At 37.3% G+C, this 20,514-nt stretch overlaps 10 protein-coding genes across 10 annotated transcripts; 4 read left to right on the top strand and 6 right to left on the bottom strand.

Annotated features, from left to right (window-relative positions):
- Nucleotides 1-83: 83 nt before the first annotated feature.
- Nucleotides 84-2,099, bottom strand: C9374_010946 (uncharacterized protein; the record flags this gene model as incomplete). The annotated part of the gene is made up of 3 exons (XM_044686546.1): nt 84-777; nt 836-1,900; nt 2,044-2,099. The coding sequence occupies 3 exons, from the start codon at nt 2,097-2,099 to the stop codon at nt 84-86; spliced, it is 1,815 nt and encodes a 604-aa protein (XP_044543550.1).
- Nucleotides 2,100-2,500: 401 nt separating this feature from the next.
- Nucleotides 2,501-4,088, bottom strand: C9374_010945 (uncharacterized protein; the record flags this gene model as incomplete). The annotated part of the gene is made up of 4 exons (XM_044686545.1): nt 2,501-2,685; nt 2,793-3,572; nt 3,718-3,783; nt 3,842-4,088. The coding sequence occupies 4 exons, from the start codon at nt 4,086-4,088 to the stop codon at nt 2,501-2,503; spliced, it is 1,278 nt and encodes a 425-aa protein (XP_044543549.1).
- Nucleotides 4,089-4,233: 145 nt separating this feature from the next.
- On the bottom strand, nt 4,234-4,959 carry C9374_010944 (uncharacterized protein; the record flags this gene model as incomplete). The annotated part of the gene is made up of 2 exons (XM_044686544.1): nt 4,234-4,607; nt 4,827-4,959. The coding sequence occupies 2 exons, from the start codon at nt 4,957-4,959 to the stop codon at nt 4,234-4,236; spliced, it is 507 nt and encodes a 168-aa protein (XP_044543548.1).
- Nucleotides 4,960-5,021: 62 nt separating this feature from the next.
- Nucleotides 5,022-7,358, bottom strand: C9374_010943 (uncharacterized protein; the record flags this gene model as incomplete). Its single annotated transcript, XM_044686543.1, has 1 exon — nt 5,022-7,358. One exon carries the CDS (start codon nt 7,356-7,358, stop codon nt 5,022-5,024), a length of 2,337 nt encoding a protein of 778 aa, XP_044543547.1.
- A 761-nt stretch (nt 7,359-8,119) lies between these two features.
- Nucleotides 8,120-10,713, top strand: C9374_010942 (uncharacterized protein; the record flags this gene model as incomplete). The annotated part of the gene is made up of 3 exons (XM_044686542.1): nt 8,120-8,251; nt 8,343-8,567; nt 8,635-10,713. The coding sequence occupies 3 exons, from the start codon at nt 8,120-8,122 to the stop codon at nt 10,711-10,713; spliced, it is 2,436 nt and encodes an 811-aa protein (XP_044543546.1).
- Nucleotides 10,714-11,171: 458 nt separating this feature from the next.
- On the top strand, nt 11,172-12,473 carry C9374_010941 (uncharacterized protein; the record flags this gene model as incomplete). The annotated part of the gene is made up of 1 exon (XM_044686541.1): nt 11,172-12,473. The coding sequence occupies one exon, from the start codon at nt 11,172-11,174 to the stop codon at nt 12,471-12,473; it is 1,302 nt and encodes a 433-aa protein (XP_044543545.1).
- Nucleotides 12,474-12,535: 62 nt separating this feature from the next.
- On the bottom strand, nt 12,536-15,821 carry C9374_010940 (uncharacterized protein; the record flags this gene model as incomplete). Its single annotated transcript, XM_044686540.1, has 4 exons — nt 12,536-12,971; nt 13,030-13,848; nt 14,227-14,569; nt 14,621-15,821. 4 exons carry the CDS (start codon nt 15,819-15,821, stop codon nt 12,536-12,538), a joined length of 2,799 nt encoding a protein of 932 aa, XP_044543544.1.
- Nucleotides 15,822-15,975: 154 nt separating this feature from the next.
- C9374_010939 (uncharacterized protein) lies at nt 15,976-16,553 on the top strand (the record flags this gene model as incomplete). The annotated part of the gene is made up of 2 exons (XM_044686539.1): nt 15,976-16,148; nt 16,235-16,553. 2 exons carry the CDS (start codon nt 15,976-15,978, stop codon nt 16,551-16,553), a joined length of 492 nt encoding a protein of 163 aa, XP_044543543.1.
- A 174-nt stretch (nt 16,554-16,727) lies between these two features.
- Nucleotides 16,728-17,936, bottom strand: C9374_010938 (uncharacterized protein; the record flags this gene model as incomplete). Its single annotated transcript, XM_044686537.1, has 2 exons — nt 16,728-17,117; nt 17,175-17,936. 2 exons carry the CDS (start codon nt 17,934-17,936, stop codon nt 16,728-16,730), a joined length of 1,152 nt encoding a protein of 383 aa, XP_044543542.1.
- Nucleotides 17,937-18,599: 663 nt separating this feature from the next.
- On the top strand, nt 18,600-20,513 carry C9374_010937 (uncharacterized protein; the record flags this gene model as incomplete). Its single annotated transcript, XM_044686536.1, has 1 exon — nt 18,600-20,513. One exon carries the CDS (start codon nt 18,600-18,602, stop codon nt 20,511-20,513), a length of 1,914 nt encoding a protein of 637 aa, XP_044543541.1.
- Between the last annotated feature and the right edge of the window lies 1 nt (nt 20,514).

Here is a 20,514-nt window from a genome sequence, read left to right as displayed (position 1 = left end):
GCAAATTTATGTTCTCCTACTTACCTTGCTACACACAAACAAAAGATCTTGAAAAGTTCCTTACTTATTGCACAGTTGTTTATTTACACAAACACAATGTCGTCATCCTCGTCATCGTGATGTTCTTTGTGATTATTCTCGTCGGACATGTCGTCGAATGACAAAACATCCAAATCTTTCTCTTGGGGCTTATGCTCTCGAATGCAAACCAAAGGATGAGATCGATGAGTTAAATATTGATTAGCTAAATTGCAGAATTCGTCAAAATCTTGCCTTGTGCTGCACAAAAATCCGAGAGCCATAGAAGGATCAATCTTGGAAACTGGAATTTTGAGTGGCGTTTTACAGTGATAGGTTTCTTCTTTTGGAGATGATTTCTGAGTGGTGTGAGGGTCTAGATAAATAACTTCATTGTCATGATATCCAATAAAATATAGCGATGATTTAGGTTTTCCTCCCATTATCCCTAATGTTTGAGGAATTTCAAACACTTTTTTGATTGAGGGTATATAATCTGTGTTAAAATTTTCTAGACCTAATCGCAAGGGAATTAAAATGATTAAGGGTCTCCATTTCTTTGTCACACGCAGTCTTGGACCTATGCACTCAATTTGTGGATAAATAGATTCTGTATTTTCTTTCTGTACATTATTCACATCGATGGAAAACTCCTCGTAGTCATACTCGCATTTACCAAGTAACTCATCGATATAAATTCCTCCTTGATCCGCCACATGAACCACAAATTCACCTCTCAGATGTTGCTCAACAAGCAATCTAAAAAGATGTCACCGATCAATATTGATTACTCGTAGGAAAATGACAAAATACTTACTTCAAAACATAGGATATTGTGGAAGGTCCAAACCATTCTCCAACCTTTTTTCCAAAGTAGGTTCCCGCTCTTGCGATTTTGTGAATGGAATAAGGGCATGCGTCCAAGTCATAGAACCAACTTTGAATAATTTGATACATTCCTCTTGTCCTATCTGTAGTTGGTAATCGGAAATTTCTGCCAAGGTAATGTGTTAAAAAGGCCTGTGCTAATAACATTTGACCTGATCTCATCATACAACCCCATCCAGTATCGGAGGTGGGTGCCGTGTAGTTAATCACATATCTGTACAGTTTGCTTAGTGAGGAGGATGAGGCAGATTTCGTTGATTGATTTCCGCCATTAGAATTGTTGAAGTAATATTGAGCGTGTGGAGGAGAGTTAGTAAATGATCCTGTCAAGAATGGAGTGTCATCTCCATTATGACTTGCACCTGAGCTCAATGCGCTTCCCTGACTGCTAATAATGCCACTGCTATTCATTGAGCTTAAATTTCCCAAGCTATTGACAGTTTGTAATTCGATCTGCTCCATTGGTAGTGGGTTGCTTGAGATTGGTTCAAAATCTTTTCGGTATGTTAACCAAAATCTTGATTCAAAATCTGATAAAAAGCTCTCAAATTGTAACTTGTTGTGGTAAATTTTCACCAAATCATTATCCGAAAACGTTTTCTTTTTCTTTGGCATTGAAAAGAAAGATCGTTTTGGTTTTGAGGGCGTTTTGGGTGAATTTTCATCATTGTTTGAAACTTGCTGTTGTTGTTGAAATTGTCCATACATTTGCTGCTGATTCATCATGGAATTTGTGTTATTGATTGTATTCGGAGTTGGAAGCTGTTGTTGTGGTTGATCTGCAAAATTCGGTAATGAAGAAACTGACATGGAAGAGTTCTCCAAACCTGTACCAGTTGAAGAAGACGCCGTTGAGGTCATCATCATTGAGCTATCCAACATGGATCCGCCCTGTTCGTCCGAGCAAATCAGGCAAGGCTGATACATCAAGCCTAACAGCCATATCGGAGAAGATGTTTCAGAAAAATCAATGGTATTTGCAGCTTTCATAGATCTGTTGATGTTCATATCGATGGTGTTGGTCCAATGTTGGAATTAATCACGAATTTGATATTAATAGCATTAAAGTATCATCACCACAAACAATATTAAAATAATCATCAGAATTGAATGGATGAAAACATGATGGCTACTAACTCATTAGAAATATTATTGTCCTTTGACGAAAATCCAATGTAGTCCAAAAAGTCCATATATTTGAGGTTGGATATAGACCGGAATGTTTCAGAAGCAAGACCGAATTAAAAAATCTGCTCCTCCTTTGAAATCAGAGACAGAGTTGTCAAATACCAATAACAACAAGACAACACTGTGTGCTCACTGTATTCCAAGTGCACTACGCTATTGCTACAACTAGTACTTCAGGGTCGTCGTGTGATAATATTATTTCGCAAACACAACCCGTGTTCGTTTATGTGTCGTTCTCAGGTTTCGAACTGAATTTTTTTAGAATGTTGAAAATGGAAACAAAGTTGACGCAACAAACATTTGTGGTCACAGAAGGGCATCGTAATAATTTCAACGTGTGTTCGTGCCCATGCAGCTGCCATGTCAAAGAATGTGCGGAGAGGACGAGGGTCAAAAAATTGCAAATTTATGCTTTGAATTTAAAGTGATAAACGTCTCCATCTTGGGTAATGTATTCCTTTCCTTCGGCTCTAAGGAGATTCTTTCGTTTAGCTTTGGTTTCATCACAATCACAGGCCAAGAAATCTTTCCAATTAATGGTCTCAGCCTTGATAAATCCTTTTTCAAAATCACTATGAATGGTACCAGCAGCTACAGTAGATACAACAATGTGACATAAATTTACAGTGAAAAAGGTCAATAATGAATTTTGAATACTAATGTGTCCTTACTTCCTTTTGGAAAACAAGTGAACTTACCTTCAGGAGCGGTACTCCCCTTTGTTACAGTCCATGCCCTAGTTTCTTCAACACCAACAGTGTAGAAAGTAATAAGATCCAAGAGTTTGTATGAGGATGTAATAATCTTTTGAAGGCCTGTTTCCTTGAGCCCATATTCATTCAACAATTCCAGTCTTGATTCGGGCTCGCATTGAGCCACCTCAGATTCCAATTGTGCACACACAATTACAGGATCAATATCGTTTCCTCGTTGTTTGAGATAGTCTTGAAGAGAACGAGTGAAATTATTTCCACCATCCACAAGCGCCTTTTCATCCACATTACAAATATACAAAACTCGTTTGGTTGTTAAGAAATTGAATTGTTTCAAAATGAGCTGCTCTCCTGCAGTCCAGTTCACTCCATATAATGGTTTTTCATTAATTAGGGTGTCATAACATTTGGTCAAAACATCCATCTTGTCTTTGGAAGTTGAATTTTCTTTTCTTTTCTTATTTCGGTCAACAACTTCTAAATCACTGAGAATTAATTCTTGCTCAATAATTTGAACGTCACGAATTGGATCAATTGAATTTTCGACATGAGTAATATCTGGATCTTCAAAACATCTCACCATTTGAGCAATACAATTAACTGTTCGAATGTGACTTAAAAACTTATTTCCCAATCCTTTTCCTTCAGCGGCTCCTTTAATAAGTCCAGCAATGTCAATCACTTCAATATAGGTTGGTACCTTCTTTTTTGTTTTTGCTTTGGCAGCTAATACATCGAGACGTTCATCAGGAACTGTACATGCACCTGTTGCAAATTGTTAAATTTCATAAAAGTTTTTTGAAAGCAACATTGTTGTTAGGTTTCCGTGTTTGTGTTTCAAGATATCATCAACAAATTAATTCAAATTATTTAAATTGAAATTCACTTGATGATAGCCATTATCACATACCCACATTAGGTTCAATAGTGCAAAAGGGAAAATTAGCAGCTTCAGCTTTTTGAGATTCTGTCAATGCTATTAAATTTCAATCAATATGTACATTAGCAATGTAAAATATTCTAACCAACCCTACCATTAAACAGTGTTGATTTTCCGACATTGGGCATTCCAACAATTCCGACACTTCTTTTTGCACTTCCTCTCTTTGTATTGACATCCATCACTTTAGAATTCATTAGTAATGATGCTGTAGTATTAGTTTTGGACTGATGATGGAGTACCGTAATAGAGAGAGAATTCCATGATGATGATGAGAAGGCTTTTCCTCCGTTTCGGAGCTGAGAGGACGAAGCAACGAGAGGCCGAAACAGTTTGAGCATTTTTAAAACGAATTCAACGAGGGCAAGATTTATTTGAAACAACAATAAGTAAATGTTGTTGTTTATTGAGAGGATGTTCATGATGGAAAATAATGTTTTTACATTATTAAAAGTGAGAGTTGAATCAAGTGTCCAACAAGTACTGTTAAGGTCTAATCAACATGGCGCAAGAATAATAACTCAATCCACAAGTAATTACTAATAATAAAAAGGAAAATCCAATCATGACTCCTCCAACTACTGAGGTTACATAAGAAAAATTAGTTTGAACTTCATTCACGCTCACTTTTTGATTTTCATAATTTTCATAGTACAGATTGACATAGCAATCAATGCTTTGACCTGATGTGTAACTGAAGGCCTTGTCACTCGAAGAAAATGGCTCAGTGACAACTGACTTTCCTAAAACAGGAACATAGACAGTGAGCGTGCAAGAAGTAGTACATGTTCTTGGAGCAATTTCTTTGACGTTACATGTGACTAGTTTGGTGAGTGAATCAGGATCTGGTTTTTCGCTAGCTGTTGAATTTTCAATCATCAATTATTTCATCATTTAATTTTCATTATTCAATCATCAAAGTGATCAATCAATGATTATCAAACGGAATGGAACCGTTGCCAAGGATAGGTTTTTTTAGAAGTATAGCAGCAATCAGGTTGGTTTTGACACCACACAGATCCAAGTAACATGGATTCGAATGTTGATTACATCCCACAATTTCATTTGCTATCACTTACTTCCAAGTACGATAATTCCAACCATCATTCCGAGTAGAGAAATGGCTAACAAGAAGAAAACGCACAAGTTTGTACAGAACTTGATTGTGCTCTTTGCTTTGCGCTTTGGATAGCCTCCACTGGTGATCGTCATTTTTTGTTTGTTTGTGCTGACGTGTGATAGGCATCAACTTTTTTTCAATTTTATGAATTTATTTAATCAAATAGTTCAGTAAAGAATTGATCGACATCACTGGGTTGATGATTTGAAGCAAAGGACAAAGAGGATGGATTCACAATGACAGCAGTTGCTTTGTGAGGCATGGTTGTTGAATTATTTGCAACGGCAGCAGCATTTGTAATAATTACTGGTTGCACTTGAACCGCTTGGAATTGAGGTTGAGAGGAGCCGACGCTAACCACTGTGGAAGAGGCCGATGGTTGCACGAGTTGCATGTTCGAAGATCCAGCCATTGCAGGGTTGTTATTAAGAGCTGCAAAGTAGGCAAATAAATCTTGTTGTTGCTGTTGAATCATTTGATATTGTTGAAGCATGGTTTGCATGTGAGCAGGCTGAGTTTGGTTTTGATAATAGGAGGAGTCACCAAAATCTGAATATCCATTCTCGAAATATTTTCTATAAAGATATTCTTTTTCGTGTGGATAGCAGCTTTCAATAATGTTATTCAGTAATTTCTTTCTCTCAGAGTCAGCCATGTTTTGGAATGTTTCAGTAATATTCTTAATCTTTTCCTCTGGGTTGATTTCTTGTCTGCTTGATGAGGCAGATGCAGAGCTTGAACTTGCTGCGCTACTACTTGCTGTTCCAACGAGAGATGGGTCAAAGACAGCATTGTTTCGATACAAACTTTCAAGTAATTCATCGATGGCTTGAGTTGCATTTTGTGTAAGGGAGTTTTCGTGAGGTCGAGGATGGAAATTGACAGGAATTGAGCTATCATTGGTTGGTTCTTTCATCTTTTTGTGGTTATTTGTAGTAGGGGAAGGAGGATAATCCATTTCTTCGTCGCCACTCTTTGAGTCGTCGTCCTCAGCGCCTCTCTTTCTCTTTGATTTAATTCCAGGTTTCACGATTGGCTTCTTAGCTCTAATTGTAAAACTTGGGGAAATCAGGCAACAGCACAAAACTGCATTGTTGTTCATATCTACAGGTTGTGTTTGGAATGGATGGTAAGGGGTGGTATTATTAATGGTGTAAAGGTAAACAACCATACGGAATTTCTTTCCTTCTTGTTTGTAGCTGCAAATGTTGTACATAAATGGTCCAATAGTCACAGTAGACTTGCTTGTCGATTGGTAGTTGAAATAGCTTTCATTGTTGGTAATTACAGGTTCCTCTGACTTTTTCTCTTCTTCTCCTGATTCCTTATCATCTTGTTTCTTCTTCTTCTTTCCCTTTTTAGACTCTTTTGTTTTTTGTTGAGAAAGAACCTTTTGACCATCTTCATAATTGAGGTCAATTTGAGCCATCACATTCTCTTCTCGCAAGATGTTGGCTACTTCAAGATGCATGTGATATTTGTAGGGAGCCTTATACCATGTATCAGGGAATGATTTATCAAAATGCTCCTTTCTCTTCTTGCAATACTTGAATTGAGGAACTTTAACTTTCCACTTTTTTCTCTTGTCCTCATTAAACCATTGGACAATCCAGCCATCGTCATCATCCATATATTCAACAACAGGGCTGTCAGCGCTGGCAATGGTAGAACTCGTAGATGAATGAGGGAGTGGTGATTTAGATGTTTGTGTATTTGATGACGCAGAATTGTTTGGTTCTGTCAATGGTTGTTGGAAAACATTGGCAATACTACTGCCAGTCAAGTTTGGCGCTGAGAACTTTTTGTGGAGTTGATCAGCAGATGATGAAAGTTGGGAAGTAGTTGGAGTAATAACAGTAGATGGAATTGAGAAGCTTGGAAGAGGCATGTCAGAAAGAGAGTGTTGGCTGTTTGATGGATAAATAGATGGTTGCTGTTTGTCCAATTGACTATTGCTTTGAATTGGAGGCAGGTGTGAGAAACTAAGAGATGAAGTCGAAGGATAATGATTGCTTTGCTTTTGTGAACTTCCATTATTACTACCAAAGCTCATGGATGGAAGAGAATGTTGTTGCATCATGCTTGCAGCTGTTGGGTAATAGTTGAGATGGCTCATGCCTGACAATGCCGATGTAGGGGTATTAGGTTCCATTTTCATTTGGGCATTTACAATACTGTTATATACACTGGCAGTGTTGTTACTAGTGCTGTGGTGATTGCTGCTATTGGTTGCTACTGCCGGAGATGAGGACGCAGAGATGAGAGAAATAACGCCTGGGGTTGTTGGAACAGGTGAGGTCACAAAAAACGAAGAATCTAACGGAGAGGATACTACGGAAGGAGTACTGACTCCGAATGAATGATGATGGTGAGGATGATTAGAGATCGTACTTGCTGTTATCACTGATGAAGAATTCGTGGAGCTCGTGCTCGATGTTCCACCAGGAGTATGGGGAGAGGTTTGTTGCCTTTCTTTCAATAATTTCTTCATAATGAAGGATGAAACACCACAAACGTTGCAAACGGAAAACAACAGGTGAGGTCACTCACAAAACGGAAAAGTAAAAAGTACGTTAATACCTATTTTTACAAGTTAGAAGCAAGAAGGAAGAGAGAATGAGTGCGATGTTCGTGGGAGGACATCATTGGGTTCAATTAGATGTTAGAATAATAAAGAAATTGATTACAAACCTTGGTAGAGTTGAAAAAAGGAATCCGAAAAGGCTTCTTGCTAATCACTCAAAATAGGAATCCTTCTTTTGTAGAAATGATGATAGTTGTTGGAGCGGAATGAATGCACACTGAATCCAAACCAACAGGAAATGGTATACCAAACGGACAAGAGTCTCAGTTCTGTAGACGCGTACAAGTAAAAAGCTGAAGAATTCAAAGAGTAACAATTGATTCTCGGAGTTGATGAACAGTTGGCTGCAATGAATTCTCACACACAAATAACAACAGTAACAGAGTACGTGTACAAATATTGCAGAGCAAGAGCTTTACACGAATCGCAATTGGAGGCAGACAGGATGGATGTTGGAAGGGATTCCAAGATATTTTTTTGAGTTCGAAATTCGTTCCATTTTACAACGAAAACAATTGGATCGCAAGGTTGGTGAGACGACTTTGCACGAGGACATCCCACTCCGAATGATGATGCTGAGATGGAGTGTTTGACATTATTAGCGTCATGTATTCTTTGAGGAACCAGAGAACAAAGACGTTGCATTTGGCCACTGGTTGTGTGAAAAAATGTCATCATCAGACCAACAGCAAATCGAAAACCTAATACAGGCCTGCGAATCGGGTGATTTGGAGACAGTAGAGGGAATCATTGAAGAGAACAAAGTATCGATGATTGATCAAGAACGTAATAGTGGAGGTGTATGTGTTCGATATTCTTCTTCATTAGTTATTAAAATTTTTCTTTCGTTGTTTCTTTTCAAAATTATTCTTAAATATTGACAACAAGCAGAATGCTCTGTATTGGGCTTGCTCAAATGGTAATCTTGAAGTAGCGGAACACTTGCTACGACACGGAAATGTGGACGTGAATTATTTAAACACCACCAAACAAGAAAATAGTCAAGCCGGTTGTGTTTCACATGAAACAGCCCTACATGTGGCAGTTGAAATGGATTTTCCTGAGATGGTCTCTCTTCTATTGGACCACCGTGCTTCATGGTCGATTAAAAATCATGTAGGTAGTTCTGTATTTGTTGATTTCATGGTTGACAATGAATTCTTGCAACAATCTTTCAAAAAAGAATGGAGAAACTCCTTACGCATTGGCAAGAAAATTGAAACATGAAGATTGTAAACGACTCCTTGTTAAAAAGGTCCAGGAGTATAAAAAGAGAAAATCCATTCTCAATGATTGGAATCATGAATATGAATCGAATGAAAAGAAGGTCAAAGTAATGAACCACCATGATGATGACCTGTTGTTTCCTCTTAAGCAACCATATGATTCTCAACATGACCAAGATCCATTTGATGATGAATTTGTTGAGGAGGAGGAGATGATTCAAGAACAGCCTTCTCGAATCACATCTTTCTTCAAGCACTATGACGACTCATTTAACCTTGAACATGAGGACTTGTTGGATTATGAAGACTATCCAGAAACTCAACAAGAAACTCAACATTCGGAGAGAGTGAGTTCTGATCATGAGCATGATGATGATGATAAAATCTCAGCATCTTCATGTTCCTCTCCAATCCAATTACCACCTCTCCCTAATGAAAATGATGAGAATGGTCTGCCTCCCACTCATCAGCCTCAATACACAAAGAAACTCCAAATATCACCCAGTGATGTCGAGTGGATTGTTGAACAAATCAAACACAAATCGGATTGGATTTCCAAATATCCATTATATTGCGAGAAATGGAAATCGGAATGTTTAAGCGATACCATACGAATTTCAGAGGAGAGCGTTCAAGTCGCTTTCAAAATTCTTGAAGATTTGAGGAATGATTTTTTAGGAGTGGTACCTTGCTGTGGCAAGTGCAATACAATTTCTGTTGTGTATGCAGAAGAAGATGATTTACAATTTTCGGACCATAAGAAACGCAAAAAAAACGAAAAGGACAGACCTTGTTGGTGTCCATGCCATCAATGCACTCGAGACTATACCTTATTGGACGGTTCCGGTTATCCGAATATTTGTTTGATTCAAGATCATCGTATTCCAAATGAGTTGGGTAATGAATTAAGGCAAGAACTTTTCAAATTGGAGCATAGCATGGAGGAATCGGAGAAGGATTACCATCCGGGAAGTAATGGACAAGTGTTGGATTTAATTCATCCCTCATTGTATTGTTTTCATTATTTGCATAGCACTCTTAGAGAGGATTCTCCTTTCCGAGAGAATGAAGACGATCTTCCAGATTGTTCATGGCTACCCACTTGGTTTCATTTGAATACATCATCATCATCGTCGTCGTTCTCACCCCATACACTACATGACCATTTGAATGATAAGAAAGACTGCAACAATAACCCATCTCTTAATCACAAGAACAATTCAACAATTGAGGATGACATGAAATTTGAAAGAAATAGTTGCACAAGCATCACCTATGAATCTTACATTAACAACATTTGTCAAGTGAAGCAGCAAAAATTAGCTCAACTTGTTTGTGAAATTATGAAATATTTTGTGCCCATGTGGGAAGTAGTGCTACAGAAACAATTACCACATCGATTTCAAGTCATTGTCAAAGCGGCTAATATTATTGTGAAACCTGAGAGACCCTATTATCCAGGAGGTACTTGGCACACAGAGGGGCTTTATGAAAATATTGTGGCGACAGGAATTTATTACTACGAATCTGAGAATGTGAAATCAAGTTTGTTAGATTTTCGAAAATCTCTAAGCGATGACGACATGGATGAAAGAACTGAGGCCAAAGAAGGAAATCTCAAATTCGAAATACTGGGCAGTGTGGAAACCAAACAAGACCGTTGTGTTGCATTTCCCAACACCAATCAACACCGTGTGAAGCATTTCTTTCCAACAGATCCTACAAAACCAGCCATTCGAAAAATTCTTGTGTTCTTTCTTGTCGATCCTGAAAACCCAATTGTTTCCACTCGAGATGTAGACGTGCAACGGTTGGATCATTTATTGAATAGATATTTGATTTTGTGTAAAATCATTCCGTTTCACCTTTTAAGGAATAACATCCTGCAATTTTTGCCACACATGACGCTGAAGCGAGCTCAACAGTGCAGACTAGATTTGATGGACCAGAGAAAGTATCACCTACAAGAAGAAAATGAAGAATATGAGCAAGTGTATTCCAAAGAAGAGAGACTTTATTCGCTATGTGAGCATTAACCTTGTTTAAATGATAAGGACGGGACAAACATGGAAACAATATTTGTCCTTACTAAATGTCACCTTTTTCTTATGAACTTGAAAGTGCATCCAACACACAACTGTAAATATTTTGGATAACTGTAAATACCGTAACAATTGCAGAATGATGATGATTTAATTTCGTTTTTGAAACAAATTTCACTCTCAAGGATGGTGTTGACATATTCCGATGTGTTGAAGAAAGACATGTTCCGGACGATCTTTCTTGTTTTTGTCATCCGTGCGAATTTGGCATGCAATCTTTCTCATACCTTCACTTGCTGCATTTGACATAAATGGCATGAGTTATTTAAATCCTGACAACTCTTGCCAAAACAACAAACATCTGTGGCCACTATTGAACACTTGTTGTAACATTTAAATGACATGCGTTAAACAATTTAAAGATTCATCAAAACAAAATACACACAATCAACATGAAGACCTTCATACTAGTGGGTGCTCTCGTGATGACGATGCTCCTAGTCGCATCCGTTTTCGCTTCCAGCAACCGTCATGCCCTTCGTGGTGCCAAGAAACGCCAACAAGGAGTCTCCTCGACTGGCATCCTCCAAGTACAAGTCATTTCTCGTCATGGCGATAGATTACCAACCTCCTCTGCTCAAATTCCAAAAGACCCAGTCAATTGGCCACTCGTTTCTGGCTTCTCTTTGGGTGATTTGACAGGCTTAGGACAAAAGGAATGTTATAAACTCGGTAAGAAGCTTCGAGCAAGATATTTGAGAGATAGAAGTCCAAGCCAAATTCAAGGCATCACCGAACACTACAATGCTACTCATTACTTGTTCCGTAGCACTAATTTCGATCGTGCTTTGAATAGTATGGTCTCTATTGCACAAGGATTGTTCCCACCTGGTACTGGTAACCGAGCCATTAAAAAGTACAGAAATCCAGAGCAAGATTTGCACCGTGGTCAATTTTCTCTTCCTCATGGTGTTCAATCCGTTCCAATTCATACCGTTGCAGATAATATGGAAAATTTGTTGTTGGGCTTCACTTATTGCAATACTGTTCAAAAGAGAACTCAAACTGCCTTCATCACTCGTGTATTCCCATACATTGCTGCTCGTAGAACCTTCTTTGATCGATTGTACAATGAAACTGGTTGGACTGGAGGAGATGCCACCATTTCTACTTTGATTGACCTCTTGCAAGTTCAAAAGTATCATGACATGATCCATATTGATTGGGTGAATGAGAATTGGCACTTGCTTGAACAATACCGTGATGAAATTTTGTTAATCTTGTACGGTTATGATGTCATTGGAAAGGAAGGTTCCTCTATTTTGATTACCACCTTGTTGGATAACATTGCTCAATTTAAGAAGAAGTACATTCATTACTCGGCTCACGATTCTACCTTACAAGCCTTAGCTGCTGCTTTGAGATTGAATGATGCCGACTCTGGTTTCTCAATGGGACTTCCAAAGTATGGTGCTCACTTTGTGTTGGAATTGCACCAAATGAATGATGGAAATAGAACCGTTCGTTTGTTGTATGGTGAGAAGTATGACTCGGAACATTTGACTCCATTAGTTTTGGCTAAATTGGGCTGTGAGAGTGAATTCTGTCCTTTGGCCACCTTTAAGGCTGGTGCTGAATTGCACGGTACTACTGGATCGACTCCTTGGTGTGAGGCTTGTGCCAATAAGAGCCAAGATGTATGCGCTCCATATTTTTTGAAGAATGTTCCACCATGTCCAACACCTGCTGCTTAAATGTAAAATAAATAATGTAAGAAACAATGGCAATGTTGTTGACAGAAACAAGAAACTCTCTGTTACTTCCTTGCTGTGCGTTTATTCTTTGTGGAGAGCCTCTTTGTTGGTGATTTTGAAATGGTTTCATTTCGTTTCTTGGATGACCTCATGGAGCTTGTTGATTTTTTCGTTGTGTTCTCCATGAAGGGGTCTTCATCATTACTTTTAAGAGTCATGGGTCGAGGAGGTCGTGCTATTGGCACCTCTGGAACTTTGGGTATGTTTTTCTCTGTACTTCTGAATTGTGCTCCCTTGTCAGGTAATAATGCGAGAATTTCTTCTTGCAGCTCTCTGATTCCATTCATTTTCTTGGCAGAGACAACAATCAACTCTTCACAGGTGTAATTGAATGGACGTGCCTGTAATTGTGCCTTCAAATAATCGTATTGTTTGGCAATTTCATCGGGGTACAATAGATCGCATTTCGTGAGAATGATTTGGTTTTTGATCTTATTTCTATAATTCATTCCAAGTAAATATTCGTGACAACAATTAATATGCTTACAGTACTTACTGATTGAGAAATGATAAAAATGAATAATCGCTTTCCTTAAATCCGTGTCTTACGTCAATTAGAATAAACACTCTTTTCATTTTCACAGCGTTCAAAAGAAATTGTTGCATGTTCTGAATCCATTGCAATCGTTTTTCATCGTCAGCAAATGCAAACCCATATCCTGGAAAATCAATTAAATTTAAGGCGTTGGCAAGTTGATAGCAATTTATATCTTGCGTTTCTCCTGGCTTGCTGCTCACAATTGCCTTTCCTCCATACCCTTTTTTAGTTACTAGAGAATTAATGAGACTGCTTTTTCCAACATTTGAACGTCCAGCAAATGCAATCTTTGGTAGAGAATTATCTATTTTGTCTAATGAAACTTTTTTCATGACTTTGGATCGAAATAGTTTTGGGAAATATACATTGATTTCAAATTTCTTTTCCTTTTGACCATGTCTTCTTCTTCCTACTGAGGTTTTTTCTACTCTCGCAAGAACTGAAGAGCGAGGTTTAATTTCTGAAGACTTGGGGAGAAGGGAATCTGTCAATTTGTCGCTCAACAGGTTGTTGACTTGAGCTATTTTCTTTTCTGCATGTTTTTGTTGAGCATGTTGTTTCCATCTTTGCATACGTTGAATATCTTCAAGCCTCTTTTCCAATTTGGATTTTGTTTTATCTTTTAAATCAGTATTATCATGATATGACGATGATTTCCGAGTAGACTTTGACTTGAAAGTTTTTTCAAAATTATTATTCTTTTTAGTGGCCTGTTGCAGATTTACTGTTGAAAAGAATTTGACATTGTTAGCTGCTAAAATACTACTAAGATTGTTGCTAAAAAGTGTTGATGATGTTAAAGAGAAATTGAAAATATTTAATTTCGGAATCAGAGAAATTGGTGAATGGTTATTTCGGAACAGATGGTTGTTGGTGAGAAGGCCTCGGAATTGATTCATTTTTTCGAAAAGGAAAGTGTAAAACGTGCTTGCCAATGTGTGTTTAATGTTTGGCATTCAAGAATAAATAGATTAGTTTAGATGGTTATTGCCATCATAAAGAACCTTCAACATGTATGCTTGAGAAAGGAGAAGATCCATTTCGTTAAATGTCCACTGTCGTGTGGGTAAATGTTGGAGAAATAGAACCATTTCTGTGAATTCCATTTTCTGCAATTTATCACTCCACGATTTTAAGAAGGCTGCACAAACATACACATGAAGACCTTCAAAGTCGTCTCCCTCTGCAATGTAAGCATCGAAAAGTTTTACAACTAATTTAAGAGAGACCTCTCGCATGAGAAGACAATTCATCCATCTGAAAGCAAACTGAATAAATTCTAGATTATTGTTTTGTAAATGTGTGAATAAGGGCGCATCAATTTTTTGAATAATTTCTTCGAGTTTGTTTACCATTCTCTGAATTCCAGGTTGTGCAAACGTATAATGGTCTTGTATAAAATCAATAAATTGAGTGAAGCACCAAAAGCTATCGCATTCCATTGACTCCAAAATTTCATCTGGGATCTGATCTGGATCACATGATAAAATGTCACACTCTATTTCGAAATGTTGTTCAGAGATTAAGTTAAACAACAGTGAAAACTTACTCATCATGTCATATAAAAATACACTCATAAAAGGTGTCACAAGATCGTTAAGACCTTGAACATAACCACTGGCAGGATGTCTTATGCTCCAAATATACAATATTCTTTCCAAACAATTTTGAATTCTTGGGTGTTGAAAGAGTTGAAGGTCAGGATTTGTTCTTAGTACATCGATATGTATTTGTTTTTGAAGTGCAGTCTCTTGTTCTGTTTTTTGTAAATGCTCCTCATTGTAATATTTTGCCACATAATCTAGGTATTCTTTTCGCTTTCTTGCAATAATTTTTTCTGATCGTTCTCGATTACATGGTATGTATCCTAATAGCAGTTTCCAAACCATTGCTCTAACAGAAGAAGGAATGCCTCTCCAACTGAGCTTTCTTAAGCCGTCAACATCGATGTCCTCTTGTGTGTTTAATATATGTCTGAACCGTTCAATCTTTGATTCAGATACACCTTCGTCATCACTAAGATAATTGCTGATATTTCCTGAATTTCTGATTACAAAAGAAGTTGGTGTAGAAGCACTGTCGCTTCCTATAGAAGATCTAGATTGTTCTGATGAGTCAGCAAAGGGATCAAAGACTCCATTCTTTGAAGAACTTGTTTGAGAAGTAGATAATTCGCTAAAAGAGTTTCTCTCGCTCTGTTCGTTGCTTGTTGTTGGGAAGACTCCAATTTGCTCGGAAATAGCCTCCAGAGGAAATGAAGCACCGATAACCTTTGTCATTGTGCCAGGTTTAGGAGGACCCTTTTTCTTTTGTTTCTTTTGTAGTTGTTTTTGTTTTTGCTGATAATAATCGGCAGTATTTGTATTTCCAATTGTTCCGTTATTAGTACTATTGTTTGCTGTTATGCTGGAGGACGAAAAGGTTGATGAACTGGTGCTACTGCTCAATGAAGGAGAATATTGTGATGATCCGTTTTGTGTTGTTGGTGTGGGAGGCGTTGGTTTAAAGTACTTGGTTATTTTAGAAAAGAGGCCATCACCGTTACCCGGAGAGGTAGAACCAATCCCTTGATTTGAAAAGGATCGTATGTGTTGTGGCTGTGATAACGAAGAAGAGGACTGCATGCCTTCTCCGCTCTGCCTGCTTGTCTCCATTGTGCTCACCGACAATAAACCATCATCAACCACGCCAGGTTCGGTTTCATGATGATGATTTTGAAAATTAATTGGGGCCGATGCTTTGGCAGACATTTTTTAGCCTTGTAGTGCAACGTTTCATCTGCCCTTGTTCCATCCAAGAAACGTTGAAATTCTTGGGATGAACTCTCTCGATCATTGAAATCCAAAGAACTGCAAATTCAACAACACAACAAAAAGGATACAACAGATTTCCTCAGCATAAAAAATGTCCTTGAAAGAGCAACAAACAGGAACGCGTGAGGAATTTGTGTTGGAAATGATTGATCATGTAAAGCCCAGAATTGTGTCAAATTATTTTGTGGTCAATGATAGACCTTTTCCGATAGTTGCTCCTGAAGACATTATTGAGAAGGAGAATTTGCAAAAGTGTTCATTTTGGTACGGTGTTGGAATTTGTGAATATTGTGTGTGATTTGATTGTGAAATACAAATGTAACAATTAATATTGTGATTTCTTTAACAAGTTACTTACATGCCGAGCACACACCCTGTGGACAGGAATTAAAATTAATGACTGATTGTCAAACCAAACATGGACTCACGGCAGAAATCAACCCAGAAAAGTTGGAAGACGTTGCTAAAGACCCATGCTTTCCAATTTTTGCTTCTCATTTCTTTCCTTGTTTCAATAAGATTGAATCTCATCCTTATTATTACTTTCGATCAAATATACTATTTGGATTAGGAACGAAAAATCTTTTAAAAACTTGGTTTGACATCCAAAAATTCAATGCACTGTCGTACCTTAACTTTAGACGAGGAAATACAGAGCTAAATTCATGAAAAACAGTGTCTTTTTCTAAAAACACTCAAAGTGAAAGAATAATTTATATGTTTACGATTTTCAAAAATGTAATGTGGCTGTACGAAGCATAATAGCAATCATGCAAATAAAATGTACATGACCAAATGGAATGTTCTCCCCTCTGTCTGAATATTATTGATTTAGCTCACTATCTATTTGAATTGGCTTGTGTCAGCATCATTTCCAGTGATGGTAGGCGTTGTTCTTCTCTGAATGTTGTTGTTGACAAGCATTCCGGATGAGCTTGAAGGAGGAGCATTTACATTCGAGCTTGAAGGAAGAATATGATGATAATATTTCATTCTATAGTGCTTAATTTCATTGTTGTGAGTGAGCTGCTTTTTTGTGTTACAAGATCGCTCAAGTTCCACAATTTTTCGTTCTGCTTCTTCGATCAATGCATTTTCTTTACATATGGGAGAAACTTTTTCAATTAACTCGGTCCATCTTCGCATTTCATGATCAGATCTACAAAAGAATTTATAAATAACAGAGGGTGATATTAATTCAAAATAATAAAAGTATCCTTCCATTGGGTCAAGCTATCAAATTACAATGCAAAAGAGTGTTAAATTAAAAAAGAAAATAAATTCACTTACTCGAACAGAAACATTGTTAAGTGGAATTTGTATGGAAGGTTTCATGCTTTCAGAAAGTATTGGAAGAGATGACTTTTTTCCCGGAACAAAAGTATACAATGAATTTTGGGATGTCTGTACAGAGGATTTTAAATTTGAAGAGAGGTTTGGAGAAGAAAGAGAAGATGAGTTCATGAGGAGTTTAGGATTATTGGCTGTGTTTGATGATGTTGGGCCATCATTGGAGTTTGAAGGTTGAGTGGCAAAGCTCGTGTTACCATTAAAGGAAAGAGGTCTGGTTAAATTGGAAGACGATATAGAAGAACCGTTCATGTTTTCCACCTCTTGTGGATCCAGTGACCCTCCCAAGCTATCAATATACTGTTGTGGAGCCTTTTCAAACAAATTTAAAAAGTGTTGTACTTGTGGAGCGGAAGACGATGAAAGAGTTCCTGTGTAGTAAGCAAACATTGTTCCAAGAGAGCTGAGTGAAATAGATTTTGAAGAATTGTTACTACTCGAAACTTGTGCATATAATTCCGAATAATATTCCTTATAGAGAAGATTTGGTGTTTGTGATGGCTTTCTTCCATTATTTCCCACTACAGGTATGTATAACAGTCCTGTATAAAGGACTGTGCTTGTTGCTGTTGATGTGGATAAATTGTTGTTGGTGGCATTTGCAGTACTGGGGTTGTTGTTGTTCGTTATCGTTGTCGGTGATCCATTTGATGATGTTGTTGCAGTAGTAGTTGAATGTTTCGGTAGTGTTGATGTATTCATACTCTAATTATTCTCTTCTCCTCTTTGAGCATACACATAACAAGTCGAATGTGGTGTTGAAATTAAATCGTGTTTTTGATGAAAACATGCACTCAATCACGGAAAGCCCAATAATAATTATTGCTACAATGATGAAATGACAATTTCAAAATCCAATATTTTCAAAGCAAGCAATGGAAATTTCCACTAACAAAATTAAGAACAATCCAACTTGCGCACAAAAGTATGCTAGCACCAATTTCTGATGGGAAGAATTTTGCTGATGATGGCGCTAATGTGACCGACTGAGTGTTGCTAATTTTTTGATAGATATTTTCCTTTTGCCGGCTAATGAAGAACATTCTTTGATGGCGATTGGAACATTGAGCCTCTTTGGTACACATGGTTTGAAAGTTTTGAAACGGTGGATAAAGAGCATCTAAAGAGTTCAAGCCATGGTCGTGAGCTTTTACAAATCCTTGAACAAGAGTAATTGTAACAACTTTAAAAGCGATATTTTAATATTTTGATAGAAAATATAAAGACTTTATTGACTATCTACACCACATGATGATGAAATAAAAGATAGGAACGATCACCCAATGGCAAGCAAACATGAATCGTCCACATGATCATCATCACACAATAACCGTTATAAACATTTAATTTTTTATTTCATAAAAAATGATTCCACCAACAACAACGGCAACTGCGCCAAACGTTGGAGGTCAAAGCAACACTTCGGGTGGAGGAGCATCTTCTTCATCATCATCAATAGACGGAAGTGTTGTGGACCCTACAAAACAGATCCTGGATGAGTGTGAGAGAAGATTTTCTGAGAATGATGCCATCACTAATCCGTTCATCTTTGATTACTTGAAACAATACATCAAGAACGGAGGCAAGCCGTCAACTATTGTACAAATGTTGAGCAGTAGCTACAGAGGATATCCACAAATGACCTCACTTCTATGCGATTGGATGACTATGGCCAATATTGATCATGACACAATTAACAAAATATTAATGGATTATCTAAAAAATTTGATAATTGATAACTTTGACTCAAAAAAGGCCGATGCTATATTCACTGCTTCGCAAGATCCACCCAAATGGTTGGAGTATATGATCAACGACGTTGAATGGAGAAATTTGATATATCAACTCTCTGAAAAGCATCCAAATTGCCTCATGTTAAACTTTGCTATTCAGAGAATCAGTGAATCAGGGTTCCACAATGAAATTGCTTCTGTAACAACAGCAACAACGTCTCTCAAAGTGTTTCATAGAATTCTCACAGATTCTATTGAAAATCTAATTAGAGAGACAGAAGAAAGTCTCTATGCTAGCCCACAATTTTCTGATTTCAAAAAGATTTGCTGTCACTCTCAATATACCTACATTTATGCGCAATGCATCATCAAGTCTCTCATTTCACAAGTCCCTAGCTTTAAGGATCAACTTTTACTTTTGTCAGAAGAGCTTGAACACCATGCACTTAAAGAAGGAAAAGCTTCAGAATATATTATCAGAAAGATACGATATCTTTTTCTTGAATACGAGTATCGTTACAAGAGAGAACAAACAGACTATGCCCAATCAGCTGCGATTAGCGACATTTCCACAATAGTGCTTTCTATGCTGAATAATAACGCAACCAATCCTACAGATGTGTTAAAATTGTACAAATATTATAGCAATTCAAATGCTCCTCCTGTAGAATTTATTCAAAGCAGTGACGTTTTGGATTTACTCATACAAGACCTCTTCAACCCCTCCAAAAAAGTGAATCCAGCACATAGACCAAAATATGTTTATGTATTGGCATATGCTTCATCCGTTGTTGGAGAGAGCAACCACACAAATTTGAATCCACTCTCCGCAGCACTTGAAAAAGCTATCTCCATTTGCTCGAACACAACACTTCCTAAAAGTGTGTCAATTTTTAGACCTTGTCTCATATACAATGTAGTTTGTGCAGGCATTTTGTATTGGGTTGGGATTATATTTACAGATTCCCAATTCTCTATCACAATGTTCACTTTAAACAACACCAAGATGTATATGGCATTGTTGAAGGAAATTGCTTTCAGACATGAGCCACTTTCTGTCACAGTGTTGAATATTGTCAAGAAATGTTATTATGCAAATCATGGAGATTTGGATCCTCTTCAAGCCATTGAAATTAAGAAAATTTTCCTTGACGTTATTATTTATCTAATGCAACTAGGTTACGTGCTACCAACACTTCAAACCATTCACGATCTTATTGTTGAGAGAATGGACATGTCTTTGGTGAGACATGTTATTAACTCTATTCTTGATATGATTGAACCTCCTTTCTCACTAGATTTTATTAAGAAATTTGTTGAAATATTGTGTATAGATCATGCTAGAGACGCAATTTCCACAAAGACCTCACCAAATTTGGTAAACTTTTTAGCTCATGTTGTGGATGAAGGAATGGAGCTATACCAAATACCACTCGATACTCTAGCAATCTTTAGAAATATTTATTCTTCACAATTGGCCACCTTACAAAATGTGGACGATATGAAGAGAAAGAGACTCTCTGTAGGAGAAATGGACGATCAATAAA

Source organism: Naegleria lovaniensis, assembly GCF_003324165.1.
Source record: "Naegleria lovaniensis strain ATCC 30569 chromosome Unknown tig046, whole genome shotgun sequence".
In the NCBI taxonomy this organism is placed as follows: domain Eukaryota; phylum Heterolobosea; class Eutetramitea; order Acrasida; family Naegleriidae; genus Naegleria; species Naegleria lovaniensis.
Note: the sequence above shows the minus strand (reverse complement) of the source record. Positions and strands in the feature narration are given on the sequence as shown.